The following is a 20931-nucleotide window of genomic DNA, read 5'->3' on the forward strand; positions in this document are numbered from 1 at the left end:
GATATTTTGCCCAACTCTAGGCTAATGTTTGTGTGTTGAGCACATTTAAGATAGGCTAGGCTAAGCTATGATGTTTGGTAGGTTAGGCATATTAAATGCATTTTTGACTTAGAGTATTTTCAGCTTGTGATGGGTTTATCAGAATATAACCCAATTGTAAGTCAAGGAAGATCTCTACTGTATTTTTGTAGTAAGTTTCAACTTATTTATTTTTTTATGGAAGAATACTAAAGACTTTAAATATTAATTAGTAACCAGATATCTTAGTGAATTATAGTTTTCAATTGATTGTACAGATATAATTATGTCTATTGCAAATAATGATAAAATACTCTTCCTCTCAGATTTTATCTTATTTTTGTCTAATTGCATTGGCTTTAAAACAGTGTTAAATAATCGTGCTGGCTACATACTATGTTTCTTTTATTGTTTTTGATTTAATGTAATTCTTAGACTGTTTCACCATAGAATATGATGCACCTTCTTGTTTGAGATACACTTCTGAACTTTTGAGGTTGACATCAAAGAGCTTAATTGCAATTTGGTGCTTAATTGCAGATTGTTTCTTGTTGCCATTAATAGGAATAAAATGTTGGTCTGAAGGTATCATGGAAGGACTGCCCGGTTTTGGGGTTCATATGTATCACCTACTATCTCGTAGGACCTTAAGTAATTGATTTTTTCTCTTTCTTTCAGAATGGCCAAAGTTTTCTGGTTTTGGACGAACAAAGGTTTGCAAAAGAAATTCTTCCCAAATACTTCAAGCACAATAACATGGCAAGCTTTGTGAGGCAACTGAATATGTGTGAGTATGGACAGCAGTTTATTTGGAGTAGCTGTCATCAGCCACTGATTAAAACTATTTTTTCTTAATAGGTTATTAAAGGAAAATATATTCCATAGAAGCACCATTGATTTTTGATTTTTGTCTATTTTGGTCATTTGAATTTTGAATCTTTTTCAGATGGTTTCCGTAAAGTAGTACATATTGACTCTGGAATTGTAAAGCAGGAACGAGATGGTCCTGTTGAATTTCAGCATCCTTACTTCAAACAAGGCCAGGATGACTTGTTGGAGAACATTAAAAGGAAGGTGAGCTAGTGTTAACATGATTTAATTAGGACATTACCATATAGCATGCTTGACCAAGACTTATGTTTCAGCACACAGGTTGTTCCTTATTGGGATGACTTAGACTAAGAAAGCTTTAGTTGTCTCTCTCTATTTTATTATTCTTTTCCATGTGCTCAGCTGTTCTGAAGGCTCAGTCTTCAAACACTTTCTAGAGGGAAGGAAAATGTTTACATTCTGACTGAAGGTGAGGAGTCATCCATATTGGGATGGCTCACTCCTAATTTAGCTTAAAAAATGTAAGCTCGTGCTAAAATGTCAGGACTTTTTCTCTAGTTCACTGCTGAATATCTAATGCCTAGAATAAATCCCTTGCATATTGTAGACATTTAATATTAGATTTTTGAATGAACAGTGTCTTGCTGAAATAAGATACTTTTACTAAGTCCATAAAAATGAAGCACAAAAGGGGTAATGGACCATGAAAGAAAATCGTCCAGTGTGCAGCTGTTACTGCATAAATTTGATTAAACATGGAATGTGATAATAAAGAGGCTTGGGGAAATTATAGGAAGTTTGGCAGAAGGAAATGAAAAGAAAAAGCCTTCAAGATGTTCCTGCTTTTGGAAACTTCTCCACATTAAAAAAACAAAAAATAGACCAGTTCTTATTCTCTCTTTCTGAGCTATACAGTTTATTCTCTTCCTAGAATCCTATCCTGGGCTTTTCAGAACTAGATCTCATTTCCTGAATGGGCTACAAAGACTACTTATAATAGGAAGGCTTTGAGTGATAATTATGGTGTTTAGTATTTCTCTGATTTCCTAAATTTGCTTTTTCAAAGGTTTCATCTTCAAAACCAGAAGAAAATAAAATTCGCCAAGAAGATTTAACAAAAATTATAAGTAGTGCTCAGAAGGTTCAAATAAAACAAGAAACTATTGAGTCCAGGCTTTCTGAATTAAAAAGGTAAAGTATTATTTCCAAATATAATCCTAATATGGAGGTTGGTGTATGTGTGTATTGGGGCTTGGGAGTTGGTGCTTTGAGTACTTAGATGACATTGTTGAAGCCAAGATCAGAGATCATTTTTCAGTAAGTATTGGGTTCGTTTATTTTTGATTTGTAGCCATAGACTTTGCTCAATATTATATTTTCTCGATGGTAGTTGAAAGAATATATAAACCTGGGCAATCAAAACAATTTGATGCACAAGTCTTACTCATGAAACAGTAGATGTTTAGTTGGTGTGGGAAATACGGTTCTCCTCAGGTTAGCTTTCATATGATGTTCACACACATATGAGGGCACAAAAGCCATAAAAAATACTACACATATTGCCCATTCTTTTTTTTTATGGCAGTTTCTTAAGACTTTTCTATGTGACCTATCTCTTAGGAAAAAGTAGGGCACAAAAATTAAGGAAGAAAGAACACAAGAGACTTGTCCTAGTTGATACTTATTTTACATAGACTTTAGCAAGTGTTATTCAAATCTTTTATCTACAGAAAGATGCTTTATTTTGCTTAACTACAATTCTTGGCACTATTCTAACTTGCCACAGTAACAGTGTGTAGAGTAGATGTATATACTTCTCTTCTGAGTAAGTTGCTGGGATTTTCTCTTATCCTAATAGGTGCCACGGTTTTGAGAGGAGTTATTTTATGTATTCTCTCTCCCATTTCAAATGTGGGACATTAGTTTATCTATCTTAACTCAAGTATCTTCATTAAAAGAGTAACCTTGGACTTTGATTCCCTTTTTGATTAAGCCTTAATTTTAAGCTCTCCCATTCCGCATATTTTATTTAACCACTTATGCTAGTTTACTGTATGTATCTTGTGTCTACTGAGGTGCCCTTTGACCCAATTCCTTTCATCTCAGATTTATCCCTTAAGTAATTGGATCTGAGATGCATTCTATAAGTCTTAGAGGTAACCATTCTCCTGCTTAGCTTTAGTAGGCAGGTGACAATATCATTAAATTTCTGAGTCAGAAAAAGTATAGGAGTTATTCAGTAAGTTTTAAAGTCTCATTTTCAATACCCTCTCTATGTAAGTCTAGTCTCTCTTGTAGTAGTTTGCATTGAGGAAGATGCTTTTGTGGAAATTAACAAAAGAGCAAAAATGAAAGCATTTAATAGGTGGATTATCTTTCATGCCTTCTCAGCATTATCATTGCTGTTAACATTTCATAACCGTGCAATTTCAATAAAAAATGGTGAATGAAGAAAAAGAAACTACTACTACTGGGCAAGTTGGCAGTTTGTCATATTTGGACATGTGTTTAAAAAAACTTTTTTAGTGTTTTCGTATGCTTGTGTTTATACTGATCTTAAGATAGGTTTTAGAGTCTGACAGACATTAGTTCAACGTTAGCACCTATATACTATCTGTGTCATCTTGGGCAAGTCTTCTCAATTCCCTGAGTGTCAGTGTCCTCATCCATAAGCTAGAGATATTAATTCCTTTCTTGACAAATTTTAGAGAAGTTTAATAAATAATACATATGAAATACTTAGCGTAGTGCTTGGAGCATAGCAAGCGCTGAGTAAAGTCACTTCCCTGTAAGAATTGTTTCCTAAGCTCAGTCCTGAGTTCACTTGGTAGCCACAGTGGAAAGGTTAGCTTAGTAATGAACCAGATTGTCAGAGGAGTAAATTGCCTACTACTATATAGAAACAGGCGTGAATCCTAAGTTTTTGCGTATATATTGCTCTAAGTAGGAGATAGTACAATTATGAAGGAATGATTCTGGAGTTATGTCAAGATGGCTGCCATTCTATGTAATTGAACCAAAGTTTTCCTAGTCTCATAAAAATACGTAGTAAAGACTAGTTAAGTTCTCTTGCATTCTTAACTGAAGACAATGAGGCCTAGCTTTCTGATTGATTTTTTTTGTTTTTTTGATAAATGATAACATAGTGAGAATGAATCCCTTTGGAAGGAGGTGTCAGAGTTACGAGCGAAACATGCACAACAGCAACAAGTTATTCGAAAGGTAAGCTTTTTTCCCCATGACTGTAATCTGCATTTGTTTGATAAGTACCATTTGTGACCCAAAAAGTTTCTATGGAATAGTCAGTGATTGATCTTAGTTTCTTATATATTGGGTACACAGAGGTAAAACTATGAAATCAAACAAATTAAGCCAAATGTTATATGTCCTTTGTAATAAAAAAACATTTCTCATTAGCAAATAACTAGTCATTCTATACTTCCAGCTAACATCTCATTAGCTTTTAGTAAATGACCTTTTGCCTAATATAACAACTTTAAAGATTCTTTAGCCTTAGGAGTATAATTAATACACTACCAATTTCTTAACATTTTTTACTATAAAAGACAGCCTTACTACATGAGGTTTTGTAGTTTTTACTATTTTTTACTCTAAAAGGCATAGATACAGTCTTGGAAGATAAATGACTAAAACTTTCAAATCAATTGACAAAATTATGAGTTCAAAAAAATAAGTTATCAGTGTATGCCATTATTAGTCTGTGCAGAAGAGCAGTTAATTTGGTATTATAATATAAATCCTAGATTTTAGTATCTGAACTGAAAATTACTGGGGCAACCGAAAATCTCTCTGTTGCATTGTGTTCTTATGATTTAATGTTTTCATATCAGTTTTCATATGTTAATAAGAGGTGAAACATAAAAGTAATTAAGGAAGCTATTTTTTGCCTGTGAGTAAACTGGACTCTAAGTTTAAGCAGCAGGTTTTTTGAGGGGAGGGAGGGTGGGAGAGCTTCAGCTTGTTCGTGCTTAGAGGCCTTTAGCTAAAAATAGGGTTATGATTGACAGGATCTGGGTCTAGTGGAGTAGGCTTAGAACAAAGATGAATGGTAATTGCAGCCTTTGGCCTATTGTCAAAATAGATCTACTCTTTTTAAAAAATCAGTATGCAAGTACAGGTTGAATGTAGAATTCAATTCCAAGTGTTTAGTCCAAGTACCTGTATTTTCAAAACTTCCGTAGCTGATTCCACCGTTCAGTCGTGTTAAGAATAACTGACTTAAAATGACATATGTACCTTAACCTGTACTTTACTTTAAAAATCAGTTAATCTTTTCTAGAAAACGTTGTTTTAGTTAAATATTAACTTACAATATTCCATTTTGTTGTTGGGTTTTTCCCCCAAAAACAAGTATAGTTGGTAAAATGCTTATAAAACATTTCGCTTTTTCATGAAAGCTAACATTCTGTTGCTCACATTTGAGTTTGGATCTGTATTTTGGTGGAGTTAGAGAGTTTACATAGTGCATGATGACAGCCAATAATTTTTCTCTATTCGTGTAATTGGTTCCTGACTCTGCCATTTACTCTTTGGTCTTGGTTTAATTGGAATAATATATGTGAGGTGCCTGTTATAGGACTTGTTCAAGTACGTAAGTTAGATGCTATAAGTGTTACATGCCTTATCGTCTCCTTCAGGAAACCAACTCTGTGCAACATGATACAGAAATGTCAAAAGAGAACTGAGATGTAGGACAAATTTCAGGAGAAATTTAGCCAGTGATTCATGTTCTTATAAATTGTACCACTAATGTTTTCAGAATTTTCCCATAAAACTTTTTTGTAAATTAACAAAAATAACTGAAGTTGAATTATTTTATAGCTATCTTTAAGCTTAAATGTTGTCTTTTCATCAGTTGTCAGCATTTTCTTTTGAATAAGCAATTTAGTAGCTAACCTCCTTTCATAGACTCTAATGTCTGGTTCTTCCGTTAAAATGTCTGTATTTTTCTCCATGAAAAAGTTCATGTTGACTGTAATACAAACCATTTAGTAGCCTCTTTTGGGAGAGAACACACAATATTAAAGCTACACAGTATGTATTTTTAATTGACACTTCTCTATTTTAATTGTGTAATTACCTTTCACAAAGCTTACAGGGAACTCTTTTTCAAAGAGTCTAAATAGTCCTCCAGTCACTTTGGGCGTCTTTTCATAGCCTCTCAGTGATCTGTTTCTTTTCATAGTTCACCATGTGATTCTCACTTTTCTAGCTCCTTTAGAAAGTTGATGGTAACTTTCAAGGCATACCCTGAGTCTGTGGTTACTACATTCACATCAGTATCACCTGGCGAGCTTGTTAAACACTCTCGGTGCTGGACCCCAGCCTCAGAATTTCAGAGTCAGCAATTCTGGAGTGGGGCTGAGAATTTGCATGTCTAACAAGTTCCTGGGCCAGTGCTGCTGGTCCATGGACTGCACCTTTAAGAAACATTGTCATAAAATATGAAGGATTGTTTGCCTGTCTTGATCTGTTTAATAGTTTTTCTTCTAAATTTAATCAGACTTTGAAGATTAAACCACCTTCTTGTGATTGTCAATATGTGTTTCTCAGATGTTTAAGAGGAAAACCATCTGAAACAAAATCTTTTAATTGTTTATTTGCAAAAAGCATATGTATTTCAACTTTAAAATTGTGAATTTACTTTTGGATAGCCTCTGGTTAACTGTATTTTTTTTTAATTGTTTTTTTTTTGGCTGAGGAAGATTCGCCCAGAGCTAGCATCTGTTGCCAGTCTTCCTCTTTTTTTTCTTTTTATGTGAGCTGCTGTCACAGTTTAGCCACTGACAGATGAGTGGTTTAGGTCCATGCCCAGGAACCCACCTGGGCCGCCAAAGCAGAGTGCTCCAAGCTTAACCACTAGTCTACTGGGCTGGCCCTAATTAACTGTATTTTTGAGTTTATTTCTGTTGCTGTATAGTTAGGTATACCCTTTTAGGTATAATTAGGCATCAAAATATTCTTGAAGGAATTTTAAGTAAAAAGCTGGGATCTGTATCCAGGTGTGGTTGGTACTTATCACCAAAACAAATAACTCAACTGAATATTGGATAGATAAATAGATGGATGAGTGGGTGGATAGATGGATAGATGGGTGGGTGGATGGATGGATGGAGAGAGGTATCTTAGGCATCTCTGTATCCTAGATAGCAGCAACTTTATCACAGGTTATTCTTCTGCCTGGAAGCTGGTATGTTTCTTTAGATATCAATTGTAAGATGCATTCAAATTTCAAATATGTTAATATGTGAGAAATTATGTAACTTAGAATAGTGAACATACCGTATCTGAATTAATTTTATAAGACTTTTAATGTGGACAAAAGAATTAGGAGTCCGTGATGGAAAATTTATTATTTATATTTTCCTTTTAGATTGTTCAGTTTATTGTTACATTGGTTCAGAATAACCAACTTGTGAGTTTAAAACGTAAAAGGTAAGTATTTATAATAAAACATTTTGACTTATACATAGGCAACCAAACATTTTAGTATTTAACCATGAATGGCCCACATTTGCTGACTGTATGTCTGTTGTCCCAGATGAACAATCCTTGTTAAATTATACTCTCAACATTTCAAGAGTGGTGTTATTTCCTACTGTTGTCATCCTGCTGATGTTTTTGAGGCATAAGAATAGCCTAAATGGTCACTTTACAGATACACACACGGTTAATAAAGAATTCATTTTCATTCACATTAGCAATTTAATACAGCATTAGAAGACCTGAGTGAGGGAAACTCCTAAAAAGAGGCCTTACATTGAAAAAAAAATTAAAATTTTTTTACTTGATCGATCTTATGTTTAAACTACTCCTAAGGGTCTTTAAAAACCTGTGTTTTAGCCTTGGGTTGTGATGCCTATAAATGTCAGTAACTACCATTTTCACAACTAAAACATAAGTACGGTGGACAAAGAATAGTTGTCAGCAGAAAAAGATTATCTTGTAAGGCTAAGATTTTAGCAAAGCTTGGTTGTGCTCGTAGCTTATGCTGTGGCCTTAACTCTACTTCCACTAACTAGTTCTTATGATATTACCTATTTATTTTTTACTATGTAAGTACAGTTTATAACGAGTTAATATAGTTCAGTCAGCAGTGAAGTATATCTGGAGAGAGTAGTTTATGTGTATTATACAAAAATAGTACAGAAGAATGGAGAAATAAAAGTCCTAGACACGTTCATCCCCTAGTTTCTATTCCTCAGATATAATTATTTTTGAGTTCCTTCTCTATCATTACTGAAATTTTGTATTCGTTATTTAAGTGTGTGTGTGAGTGTTGGGGGTAAATTATTAGAAGCAGTTTAAAGTCCTCTGTTTGCTTTGCTGAACTTCGTGAATATCTTCTGATTTTCAGGCCTCTACTTCTAAACTCTAATGGAGCCCAAAAGAAGAATCTATTTCAGCACATAGTCAAAGAACCAGCTGATAATCACCATCATAAAGTAATTTTTTAGTTAAATTCTATTTTGTTGTCTCAAACTAAATTTTATTACAGCAATATTTCATGCATTCAAAGTTTAGTGAATAATAATCTGTGTGCTCATTCTCCAGCTTTATTAAATCATGACATTTTTTATTATTTGTTTTAGATTATGTTAAGAAATAAACCATTACAAATATAGTTCTCTTAGTTCCCAGTTCATTCCCCCCCCCCCCCCCCCCCCCGGTCTCCTCTCCTACCTAGAGATAATCATTATCTTTAATTAGCATTTATTCCCATGGCCGTTTTATGTGTGTGAATCCATGAAGAGTATTTGGTATTATTTTGCATATGTCTAAACTTTATATAAGTGATATAATTTTGTACATTTCATTTTGCATTGTGGCTTTTTTCACTTGGTCTTGTTTTAGAGATTTGTTAAACAGACATTTAGTTCATCTTAATCAGCTACTATATGACATTAATTGAGCATTACAATAATGTCATTATGCATTCATCCATTGGTTATTTTAAGGTTTCCAACTTTTATTGTAAATGTGCACAGAGTAGACTGTTTTTCACTGTAGCAATTTCAAAACATATTTTTGTTTACCTTCATTTTTGTCACAGGCTCTGGATAATTTGTCAAACTTAGACCCAATGGCAAATTAGTCCAGTATTATTTTACTATCTGATTATCATTATTACTTTCAAATCTTAAATTCTAAATCTAGTCGTGCATTTACTTAGTGATGAGGATACGTTCTGAGAAATGTATCGTTAGGCTGTTTCGTCTTTGTGCGAACATCATAGAGTGTACTTACACAAACCTAGATGGTATAGCCTACTATGCACCTAGGCTATATAATACTAATCTTATGGGATCACCATTGTATATGTGATCCATCATTTACCAAAACCTTATTATGTGGGGCATGACTGTACTGCTTTACATTTATTATTAAAGTATTGAGATTTTTGTTCTCAGGAAAATCAGAGTTAACCTAACATCTGGTTCCTCTTCCTATCACTTTCTGAATAATCAGGCATACCTGTTTTATTTTTAGGATTAAAGACTCAATGTAAATGGATGAAGATTTTTTAATTTAACTGCATTTATATATTTTTAAGTACTGTACGTCTTTTGCCTCTGTATTATCTAGTGTTGATATTTATAGATTGTTGCATTATAATAATGACTATAGTTTGCTTTAGAGAATTGAATGCTTTTTTATTAATGTACCTATGGTCTGAATATATCTGTAGCTGAATAAAAAAAAAAAACCCATTGCCGAAAAACCAGGCTGACATTTAACTGTGGAATAGTTGAGTTTTTTTTTTCTATTTATAAAACCATTTAATGAGTAAGAATAAAACATGTCAAACAGAGTAGCTTGAGATGAAGTAACCCCCATCCCCACATTGGCCATCTTGTTATGCTTGAAATTTCTGGTGAAGTTCTAAGTTGTTTTTACCTTTTGGATATAAGAAATAGTTTAAAATCTAAAGATCTTTCCATAGGAACATTCTGAGGCATGTTGTCTTCAAGATCCCTTACAGTAAAAGAAATAGTTAAGTAGAATGCAGATAATAAAATTCATATCTCTGTGAATTGGTACTACTAATACCAATTACTGTATAAGTCCTCAAAGCGCAGAGAACATACCTGTTTTGCTTACTATTGTATTCCCAACATTTAGTAACTAGTAGATGGCATTTTTTTAAATGGTATGTTGTTTGGTAGTCAATATAATTTCAATTTTTTGATGTATTTTCTCCCTGATTTTTTAGGTTCCACACAGTAGGACTGAAGGTTTAAAGCCAAGGGAGCGAATTTCAGATGACATCATTATTTATGACGTTACTGATGATAATGCAGATGAAGAGAATATCCCAGTTATTCCAGAAACTAATGAGGACATTATAGCGGATCCCTCCAAGTAAGGAGATCGTAAAATAAAATTTATGAAAATATTAATTACTTTTCTTATTTAAGAGCCAAATTCAAAACCACTTTCTTTCATAAACTAGTGTCTAACTTGCTTTTGGATTATTAAACTGAAAAAATAATCCAAATTATTCAACCAAATACCTCCCTTCCCCCAGCAGAAAGACTCCCAACAAAAAAAGTAGTGAAAGTTAATCCTGATTTTTAAATTTTGGAGTTAATTGATTCTTTTTGGTCTTGTATGAAGTATCAGTATTTATGATTAAGCTACTCACTCAAGAAATTTAAGCCTTTTGATAGGTAATTTGGGGAGAGAGTTCCCGTGGAGAATGAATGGATAGAATGAATTTATTGAATTGGTCTGAAAAATGTAATTGGTTGTATTTCATATTGCTGATCTAGCTGTAGCCAGTACCCTGATATTGTCATTGTTGAAGATGACAATGAAGATGAGTATGCACCTGTCATTCAGAGTGGAGATCAGAATGAACCAGCCAGAGAATCCCTAAGTTCAGGCAGTGCTGGCACCAGCCCTCTCATGTCTAGTGCTGTCCAACTAAATGGCTCGTCTAGTCTGACCACAGAAGATCCTGTGACTATGATGGATTCCATTTTAAATGATAACATCAATCTTTTGGGAAAGTGAGTGCTTATCTGAATGTTGTCTAAATTTGTTTGCTTTCTTTTTTTTTTGTTTTTTGGGGAAGATTAGCCCTGAGCTAACATCTGCTGCCAGTCTTGCTCTTTTTCTCTGAGGAAGACTGGCCCTGAGCTAACATCCATGCTCATCTTCCTCTGTTTTATATGTGGGATGCCTGCCGTAGCATGGCCTGATAAGCGGTGCATAGGTCAGCACCCGGGATCTGAACTGGCGAACCCTGGGCCACCTAAGCGGAACGTGCAAACTTAACCGCTGCACCACCTGGCCGGTCCCTGCTTTCTTTGTTTACTTCACATACTCTCTTTCTCTTTGAGTGGTCTTCCTTTCAGATTATGAACCCACGGAGTCTACTTTTCTCTGTTATGGTCAGGGTTGAGCTCTGCAAATGGTATTTTGAGAAGGATTTAACCATCCCAAGAGCAGTCTTGTGATTTTCTGGGCAATTCCTTAAATTTCTTTAATGAAATACTTGTTTTGAATGTCTGTAAAGTGTGTGTCATTGTGTGTATTTGTGTTTTTATCAGGACTATGGAAAACGTAGTCTCTGTTAAGGAACTTATTTTATAGCATAAGAAAACCAGAAATTAGTAGCAATAACCAATAATCAGAGGTTAAATATTTTATAACTTATAGTATTAGAGGAAAAAGACAAATAAGATTTTGTTGCAGAACATTTTTTCTGTAAATACTAAAGATTTTTGTAAAGGCTTTGAGTTCTCAGTTAACCAAATTTTCAAGAGTCTCAAACATTAAATAGGATTCTTAAGAATTGGTAAGGATTCAGCAGTTGCTAGGAATATTTTGCCTAGCTAGATTGCATTGTGATTTTAAACATAAAAACCTAATATTTGATTTTTTTAAATCTTTTTTCCTTAGGGTTGAACTGTTGGATTATCTTGACAGTATTGATTGCAGTTTGGAGGACTTTCAAGCCATGCTGTCAGGAAGGCAGTTTAGCATAGACCCAGATCTCCTGGTTGATGTAGGTACTTTGAGTAATTGCTGTATTGGCAATTTGTGTATTTACATATAATATTTATAAATCAATACATCATCTTCTTGTATTCTAAACTGTTACTGCGTTTTATTTTTTTTTAATGGATGGTTTTGTTTATCAGAAAGAATGAACAGATGGGTTCAGGTCAGTGAAGGAAGGTGATCTCTACCCATCTCTGAGTAGCAGTTCAGTTAATCCCCCGTAACAACATATCAGCTCTGTGCAACAGTACTATTAAATCCAGGTCTTGCCTGGACTTGTTGCTGTGTCAGGTTTTGCTCTAGAATAAATCATCACTGAATAGAAATTGATGGGAGTTAGTAACAGAAGAAACTTAGCCAGGAAACAGCATAGAGACACTTCTTAATACTTTGGGAATTAATGTTTTCCACTCAGATGTGTTATATTATTATATTTGTTACGCTTTTTAAATTTTTGTGTCCTGAAACCTAAAGTTCCCCTGCTCTAATCCCCACCACCTCCTGTATGAACTTAACTCCAATGTCGTCTGGACTGTGAATCCTTATCTACCATTTCTGGCACTAACCACCTTTCTCATTCTCTTCCCTCTTATTCCTACCACTCCTCCCTCTCTTACCTAAAGCTTCTGGTATGGTCTCTCCCATCCACTTGAATCTTGTTTTCTCCTCTGTTTCCATTTTCTGTTATGAATATGTTTCTCTTTCTATCCTGAAAAATTTTGTTGCTCTTTTTTCTGTATTTCTTGCCTTAAAGTGCAGCTTCGCTCACATCAAAATATTCTGTAGTCTTGCCCTTTTAAGAGCTTCTTAAGGGGCTAAAAGGAATTAGTACTTTCCTATGCTTCAATCTTACTCTTCAGTCTTATTAATTTAACTCCTTACCCTTCTGCTTCTCATCAGTCTTGTCATTGTCACATGACTTTATCATCTTTTCCTTTTCACAAATCATCAGTGTCTCATAGGATGGATTTCAGCTTCTTTGAAGATTTTCTTTCCATGTTGACCTATGTTACCATCTAAGTGAATTCAACATCCATGTTAATGAGCTGCTTCAGCTTGTTAACAGTAACTTGACAGTCCTCTTGATTCTTTCAGTCTTTGTCCCCACTCTGAATCCAGGGACTTTGTAGAATCTCTCTCCCTTAGATCACTAAGAAGGAAATAAAATCCCATAGTTCTGACCCTCTACAAATCCTTGCAATCCTCAACTAGATCATTTTAATTCAACTTTGAAACATCTATCACTCGTTTGTCCTCAAGACCTCACCCAGCCAGCTCTGCCCTATTCACAAAGTATAATTCTCCGTGTCCTGGTCCTCTCAGAAGCTGTGGAATCTCAATATTTGTTACCTCTTTTTTTACTCTAAACTTCTTTTGAAACCCTGTAATGTCTTATTTATTCTAAGCCTGTGCTGCCTATGCCGTCTTGGTTTATCCATCCACAGTAAGTAGGCTGCATTTTTTTTCCCCCCAAATCAAGCCACTGGGCTAGTGCAAGAAGGTTTTGAATCAGACAGATTTGGGTTCTGTTTTTGGCACATGTTCCTTACTAGCTATGTTACTAACTTTGGGAAAGTTAACCTCTCTTGCCCAGTTTCCCCATCTATTACATGTGGCTTACACCTAATGTGAAGGGTTATTGTGAGGATTATAAATAATTAACACTATTATTATTAACAATATTGATTTTCCACAACAGAACTTTTTCTGTGGAAGTTAGAGGCCCTGGACTTCTTCGTTCTCTTCCTGTCTCGCTAATCATTCTCTGTTGTTTTCAAGAGCTTTTCTTTTTCCTGCTGTCTTCTACTTGTGGATATTTCTCAAGGTACCCAGTCTTTTATCCTCTTTTATTTTTTCTACCTCTCTTCTTTTTCTTTTCTTCCTCTGTGAAGGGATTTTGGCTTGTAGGAGTGCTCTTAGATGTGTAACTCCAGCTCTTAATATTTTTTAAAATAAACTTTGCTGGAATTCTAATTCCATGCTTTTGGGTTATCAGTTAGATCTTGCCTTAGATTATTTGTGTTTAACACCTAACTTTTCTTAATTCTCTAAACTACCTACCCTTTTTAGCTTTCTTATTTTCTATAGTGACATCAGATTTCTCTTTACTCACCCAGGATAGTAATCACGGATTCATCTTTGTCTTCTTATTTTTGCCTCATCATTCACTAAGTCCTGTGTATTTTCCAAAATAGCATTCACAAGCCATCCCTACTTTCTGTTTCCACTGTTGCCTCTCTCATTCAAGATCTTCATTATTTCATCCTTGAATTATGCTGTATTGTCATAAATAAAAAGTCTGCCGATAGGCTGCCTTGTTCTCTGATATGGCAAAGATGGTAAGGACATAAATACGTATGCTGAGGAGCTATGGGTTCTCTCTGCAGAGTTCAGTACTGAGTGACCCAGTGTGGAGTCAGCAGGAGGGGGCCAGGCTTTAGAATTCAACCAACTGTGTTAGCTCCTCATATGTGGTCTACTTTTTTCTACTGAACACCATGTGTCTCCTGGGAATACAAGAAGGTATCCCTGAGTCAATGGGTAGGGAGAGTGGGGCATAAAAGGAGTGAGGAGCTTACACTGCTGGCCCACCTCAGATGCCTCTCTCAGTAGAGACAAAATCTGCTCAGGCCTCTGAGGTAGTGACAAGCTGAACTGGCAGAAATTGGCAGTCGTGTATTCTTATCAGCTCTTAAGGAACTGAGTCTCTTCATCTTCATGGATTAGTAAGTGGTATGAAAGGGGGAAAAGTTAATGAAAGAAAAGGAAGAGCTGAGGATATTTATAGGGTTACCATGAATGTGGAATCTACCCGTGACTTCTCTGCATTTCATTTCATCCTGTGAACCATTTGGTGTGCTCGTTCTAAACTGCTTTACTCGCTATATTTCCTTGCTCAGGCCATTCCCAAGGCTCTTATTGCTGACGGAATGTGATCTTGTCCACTGACTGGCCTTGCTCAACTTTTTGAACCTTATGTATACTACTTATACTGTTCAACTCAGAACTTTTATGTTATTTGGACTGGTTGTCATCTGTTTCTAGAATTTACCCCACAACCATTCCTCCTCCTTTCTTGTTGCTAATGCTGTAACAATGCATTCTTCTTTCCATCCTCTCTATTATCCAGTGACTGATGCATTTTGCATAACTTCATCAAGACTTTTTGTTTCATCCTGTGTGTGTGTGTGTATGTCTGTTTGCCTCTGTGATTCCCTTCTTTTTCATTTCTCTTACCCCTTTGTTCTTTTGATTCCTACTATCCATTATTATTTTAATACTGGATTGTATCCGATCATATGTTGCTATTTGATGTTTTTCTTGTCTTTTAGATTGTAAGCTCTTGGAGAGCAGGAATAGTGTCTTCATCTTGTAGTCTTCATGATGTCGGTTATTTCTTAGATGCTCAGTAAATCCCTGTGGAATGAATGATTTTGAAGCTTATGACAAACAAAAGTTATGTCTGTAAGCTGGCTGGACTGAGGAGTGCAGTAAGCAGTGGTCTTAGCATTTACAACTTCTTTTGGTAGGTGAGGTGAAAAGAACCAACAAGGAGGTACGCTGTTGGTTCACGGGGTTCCACTTGAGGTGTAATTTAGGAGCCACTATCGTAGAGCAGATTCTGTAAATTTACCATGTGATTCTCAGGTAGTCAGTGAAGGCTTTAGTGTCAGGGCAAGGAACTCAACTCTGGGTGCCACTTAAAGTGAAAGGCGTTTAGGGAGAGAAAAATAAAGGAAATGAAGGAGAGGAGGGGAGGTGGGGAAAACCACCATTTGCCTCAAGTGATTTACCCCAGTGTTTTATAGAGAAATTCTTACAACATATAATGCATGGGCTAGCTTGCTCTGCTTTTGTTTGTTTTTCTTTCTGCTTTCCTCTTCCAAACTTGTTTTACTGTATGGAAACTTCCTGGTGTAGGAGCTACATCTCTTCACCCAACATGGCTGTATAAAAATTTTGAGCACACAGTTAATTCTTTTTAAATATTCTTAAAACTTATTATTTTTCTTGTTTGGTCTTTCAGCTTTTCACTAGTTCTGTGCAGATGAATCCCACAGATTACATCAATAATACAAAAGTAAGTTTTAACTCATGTTGCTCAGGACCCATAGCTCTAAGAATCTGAAAAAAGTCTTAGTAAGTAGTAAGCAATATCATTCCCACTTAAAAAAGCATTTTATATTCTTACCTAATATGTGTGATCGAGATAGTAAAATTCTAGATGAAAAATTAGCCTTTGGTTTTGGGGTTAATCATTGCCCAATTCTGCTGGCACTTGTTCAGTTAACTCCCAGTATGAAATCAGCCATCAAAGTGGTGGCAGAGAACCTGACCAAACTTGACTTGTTGAAGTATATCACGGGAATAAATTATTAAATTATGATTTCTTCATGTTTTATGTGCTTAATTTTACATTCTTATTTCTTCTATAAACAGCTTCTCAGCATTTTTTATTGAAGGTTTACTGGTACCCATATTCTTAAGTAAGTTCCTTCATTTTATTAGCATACAATAAAAGCTTAGGGATTTGTACTGGTTGTAGGTAAGGCAAATTGAAACACTGAGGTATGGATTTTGGACTTTTTTTTGAGTAATGGTTTTTGTTATTTTCTTAAATGTATAGGGAACTCCAGTTGCAATTAGGAAGTGTTGACAAGAAATTATTTACAACTAGTTTTTAATGAGTAATAAGGACAATTTGAAGTTGTTAGAGAAGTTTAGAAGTCGTTCTGTTATGTTGTACAACTTATTGTCTTGAATAGGTATGTACTCCTGTTTATCTTGTATTTATATCAAATTGTTTGGTAATCCCTGTTTTCATTGAATATGAAGGTAAATCAAGTCCTCTGAAGTTTGGGTAAATTCTGGATTAGCAGAATCAAAATTTTATTTTGATTCTTTATAGTCTAAAAATGAATACATCAAATAAATATGAGTGATTAGAGTGAAGGGGAGGAATTTTCTGACTGTTGTTGTGTGTGAGGATAACCTGATGAGATTTTCTGCATTTTCAGAGTTACAGCCTGGGTAACTTAGAGTTGACAGAATTTGTGAATTTTTGAACTAGAAAGTTGATTATACATTGAGTATTTGGATGATTTATAGCAGGGGTTGGCGTACTGTAAAGGCCACTTAGTAAATATGTTCGGTTTTGCGGGCCATATGTTGTCTGTCACAGCTACTCAGCTCTGCAGTTGTAGTGCAAAAGCAGCTGTAGACAATACATAAAAGAATGAGGATGGCTGTGCTCCAATAAAACTTTATTTATAAAAACAGGCAGTATGCTGAATTTGGCATGTGGACCATAGTTGGCCTAGATTTATATTATAAGATTCTATGGACCACTTCAACGCTGTTTCAGTAAATATGATATTACTGAACGTTAGATCTTAAGTTGAATGAACCCGTATCATGCATTCACTTAGTGAATGTGCTGCAGTGTTTATTTATTGCTAGACATTTAGTCATTCTTTATTCTTGGATCATCCTCCTTATTCCAAAAACTAATAGCTTAAACACAGTTTTGAGAAATAGTAGTTAAACAGCAAATTGTCTGTTGCTCTACAATACATTAGAAAAATTAGTGATTTTTCATTATAGTTCTAGAATCTAGATTAATGTTTTCCAATAATGGGCTCATCAGCTGTCGTTGCCTAGGCTCGTGACAGGTACCATATGACATGGATTACAACACTCTTTTCTAATAGATCGAGATGTCTTAGACTCTTCAGAACAGCAATCTGAGTGACTGCTACTAATGTTTAAGAATTTGCATGGGAGGTGAAACGCATTTGTCATCCTGGTTCTCATGTTTAAGAATAACAACAATGGCATCGTTGGAAAATACCTATTTTAGGAAGTATAAAAATAAAGATGATATTATTGCATTAATGTTTATTGTGAATGCTAAATGAGAAACACTTTTATGTAAGTTTTCAGAAAGGTTTAAGTAGTTTTTATTATATCTTGGGGCCATTATTATCTCAGAACCCTGGAAACTTGTACTGCTTCGTTTTATGATGAGTATCAGAGGAATTGTAGGAATTAGTATTTCTGTTACACCACATATATACTTAATCAGCATGCAGATATCTGGGACTTACAGCCACTCGGGAAAAATTGTGAACCTCTGCACCTCAGTTTGAATATCTTTGAAAAGAGCACTGAAGAACTTAACAGCATTAATGATTTAATCCCCTTATGATCAGATGGAAGGACAGAAGACAGTGGTTGAAAGAAGCAATTTAAAGGACAGAAAAGAACTTAAAGAGCCACAAAAAGAAAATGAAGAAACACCACTTCAACTCTGAGGCTTCCAAATATAGGGATAGTTGTAAGGATGTCATCCTGTCATCCTGAGCTGTTCTAAATATGTTCACTTCTGCTAATTATTCTGTTTGTGAGTGAAGAGAAATGTGTAATACATTTTTAATCAAAACTGTTTAAAATGAGTTTGTTTAAAGAATTATCTCTTAATTAGCAGTTTGAAACCAGCCATCTTTGATTCATTCCCATCTTTTACCCTTGACAAATTCTGTCTGTTCTGCTGTTGAAATGCTCCTCCTTTTCATACTTGTTATCCTAGTTCAGGTTCTTTGTTTCATCCACTTGATGACAGCAAAAGTTTTCTTAACCAGTCTTGTTACTTCTACTCAATTCTCTCTCTATCTCTAATCCATCTTTCCTGATGCTCCCCCTTCCCATATGTTTCAAATAATATACCAATATTCATATACTGTACCAGTTTTTTTATTTTTTGCTGTTTGTCAAGGACGTATAAAATATGAAACAAATATTTTTATATTATTTTTTCTCTTTTAGTCTGAGAATAAAGGATTAGAAACTACCAAAAACAATGTAGTTCAGCCAGTTTCAGAAGATGGAAGAAAATCTAAACCTAAAACAGGTTGGTATTAATGTAGTATTAGTTTCTATAGATTTTTTAAATCGAGTCCTACATAGAAACTAATGAGAGCCAAAGAAAGTCTTGCCGTAGTTAACCATTGAGCACAGAACGTACTGGTCTCAGTTCTGTGCATAAAGTATCAAGATTCCAGCAAATAGAGAAAATTGAATTGGAGAGGTAATAGAGGAAGTTTGTCATATTTTCGAGGTTTTTTCCTATTTAACTTTAGAAGAACTGAAAGAAGCCTCATTTCTTAATTGTTAAATAAAGACTTTTCTGGCTTGTACATTTTTAAATTTTTTGACACAAAGTATCATATTTCTTGTTTGGCTCTATAAGGGTGTAGTGTTTGCATGCACATCTCTGTTTCCATTTTTCCACCTGTGGCTTGAACTCCTTATAAGCTGATGATAAAAGAATTTTTCTAATCTTTATTCTAGATAAGCAGCTTATCCAGTACACTGCCTTTCCACTTCTTGCATTCCTCGATGGGAACCCTGCTTCTGCTGTTGAACAGGGGAGTACAGCATCATCGGAAGTTACCTCCTCTGTAGATAAACCCATAGAAGTTGATGAGCTTCTGGACAGCAGCCTGGACCCAGAACCAACTCAGAGTAAGCTTGTTCGCCTGGAGCCATTGACTGAGGCCGAAGCTAGTGAAGCCACACTGTTTTATTTATGTGAACTTGCTCCGGCGCCTCTGGATAGTGATATGCCACTTTTAGATAGCTAAATCCCCAGGAAGTGGACTCTACATGTATATATTCATCAAAATGATGAACTATTTATTTTAAAGTATCATTTGGTACTTTTTTTTGTAAATTGCTTTGTTTTGTTTAATCCGATACTGTGGAATCAAAAGCACCTTTTGCTTTTCTCACTAACCACGCACTCTTGCAAAGCTTTCAGATGTTACTCAGCTACATAGGTACACAAGATTTAATGCACATTATTGGCATATCTTTAAGTTGGATTCAATTGGCCATTTTTCTCCAATCGTAGTAAATTGGATTGTTTTTTACATTGCATTTGTGCCCATTAACCCCAGTTAAACTTTTGTTTGTTTTACTTGTTTGATGCTGTTTGTTTGCATTGAGTGTAAGTCAACTAGAACTAATGGTAGAACTAAAACTTTCTCTGTTCCAGTTACTTTTATTACATATTTTTCACTTGGCTTATTTTTAAAACTGAGAACATAAAGTGCCTGTATCTTGTAAAACTTCATTTGTCTCTTGGTTCAGAGTTCATTCATGTTCAACAGGAAAGGCAAAGTATACTTGAGTGCTTACTGTCTGATATGGTTCCAGCTCCACATACACAGAACTAGAAGGGGATGGGATATTGTCAGCCCCATCCACCTCGTTGGGCTAGTTTTAAGTAAAAGTTTTCTGGTTTGTTTGTGTTTTTTGAACCATACTATTTAGTAAAATAAATATAATGAATGTTGCATAGTAGTGTCTGTTTTGTGTCTTCTTTGGAGGTGACACTTATATGTAACAGTTTTTCCTTTTCATGGGAAGTAGATGGACTTAAACTGTAAACTGTGTCTGTTGTCCATTATCCTTAATATGAATCACACCAAGATCTTTGTGCCTCATCTCAAAAGATAGACTGTGTATTTCTACAAGGAAGGAATATAATGTCTCTAAATTTAATGTGTTTTAAAGTTCTTTATTTAAAAGTGATACTGGCTTGCTATGTTTCTAATAAAGAACTGAGAGAAGTACGCCTCTCATTGTCCCGGTGAGGTAAGAACATTATCACTGGATGCCACCAAGGATCTACAGTTTTTGCCCTGAGAGAAGATAAGAGAAATAGTCAAATCATTTCCTCCCTTTGGAACAGTTGCTCAGGAGGATTCTAGAGACTTCTTAATGTAAGGCCAGGGCCACCTTTGTATCAACTTGAAGAATTCCACCTTCAAGCAGAAGGCTGGGAGCAATGCAGTTAATATCTGAATGCTTTATAGGGCTAGTTGATAAGAAATTACAAAGATGGCCTTCCTGTTGGCCATATTCTCTCTCTCTCCGTCTGGGCATTTCTCTTACCATGATGTAAAAATTAAAGGAAAGCCTCACACAGAGGGATAAGAAACCTCTCCTTAGCAGATCCTAAAATACTTGGCTCTGACAATGGGATCT

The 20931-nt window shown here is 35.1% G+C and overlaps 1 protein-coding gene across 2 annotated transcripts in view; it reads left to right on the forward strand.

The window, feature by feature from the left end:
- The window catches only part of HSF2 (heat shock transcription factor 2), a 33014-nt gene extending 12773 nt beyond the window's left edge, over positions 1-20241 (forward strand). Inside the window, exons 2-13 of one of the 2 annotated variants that reach the window (XM_044757095.2) lie at positions 697-805; positions 965-1092; positions 1916-2040; positions 3996-4071; positions 7244-7305; positions 8228-8315; positions 10085-10233; positions 10644-10883; positions 11779-11884; positions 15908-15961; positions 18706-18790; positions 19231-20241. In XM_044757095.2, coding sequence (XP_044613030.1) covers positions 697-805; positions 965-1092; positions 1916-2040; positions 3996-4071; positions 7244-7305; positions 8228-8315; positions 10085-10233; positions 10644-10883; positions 11779-11884; positions 15908-15961; positions 18706-18790; positions 19231-19523 — 1515 coding nt within the window. In that variant the 3' untranslated portion in view covers positions 19524-20241. The remainder of the gene's footprint in view (positions 1-696; positions 806-964; positions 1093-1915; positions 2041-3995; positions 4072-7243; positions 7306-8227; positions 8316-10084; positions 10234-10643; positions 10884-11778; positions 11885-15907; positions 15962-18705; positions 18791-19230) is intronic. The other variant, XM_044757096.2, reaches the window with a different exon arrangement.
- The last annotated feature ends 690 nt before the right edge of the window (positions 20242-20931 follow it).

This window comes from Equus asinus, chromosome 24, assembly GCF_041296235.1.
Source record: "Equus asinus isolate D_3611 breed Donkey chromosome 24, EquAss-T2T_v2, whole genome shotgun sequence".
Taxonomy (NCBI): domain Eukaryota; kingdom Metazoa; phylum Chordata; class Mammalia; order Perissodactyla; family Equidae; genus Equus; species Equus asinus.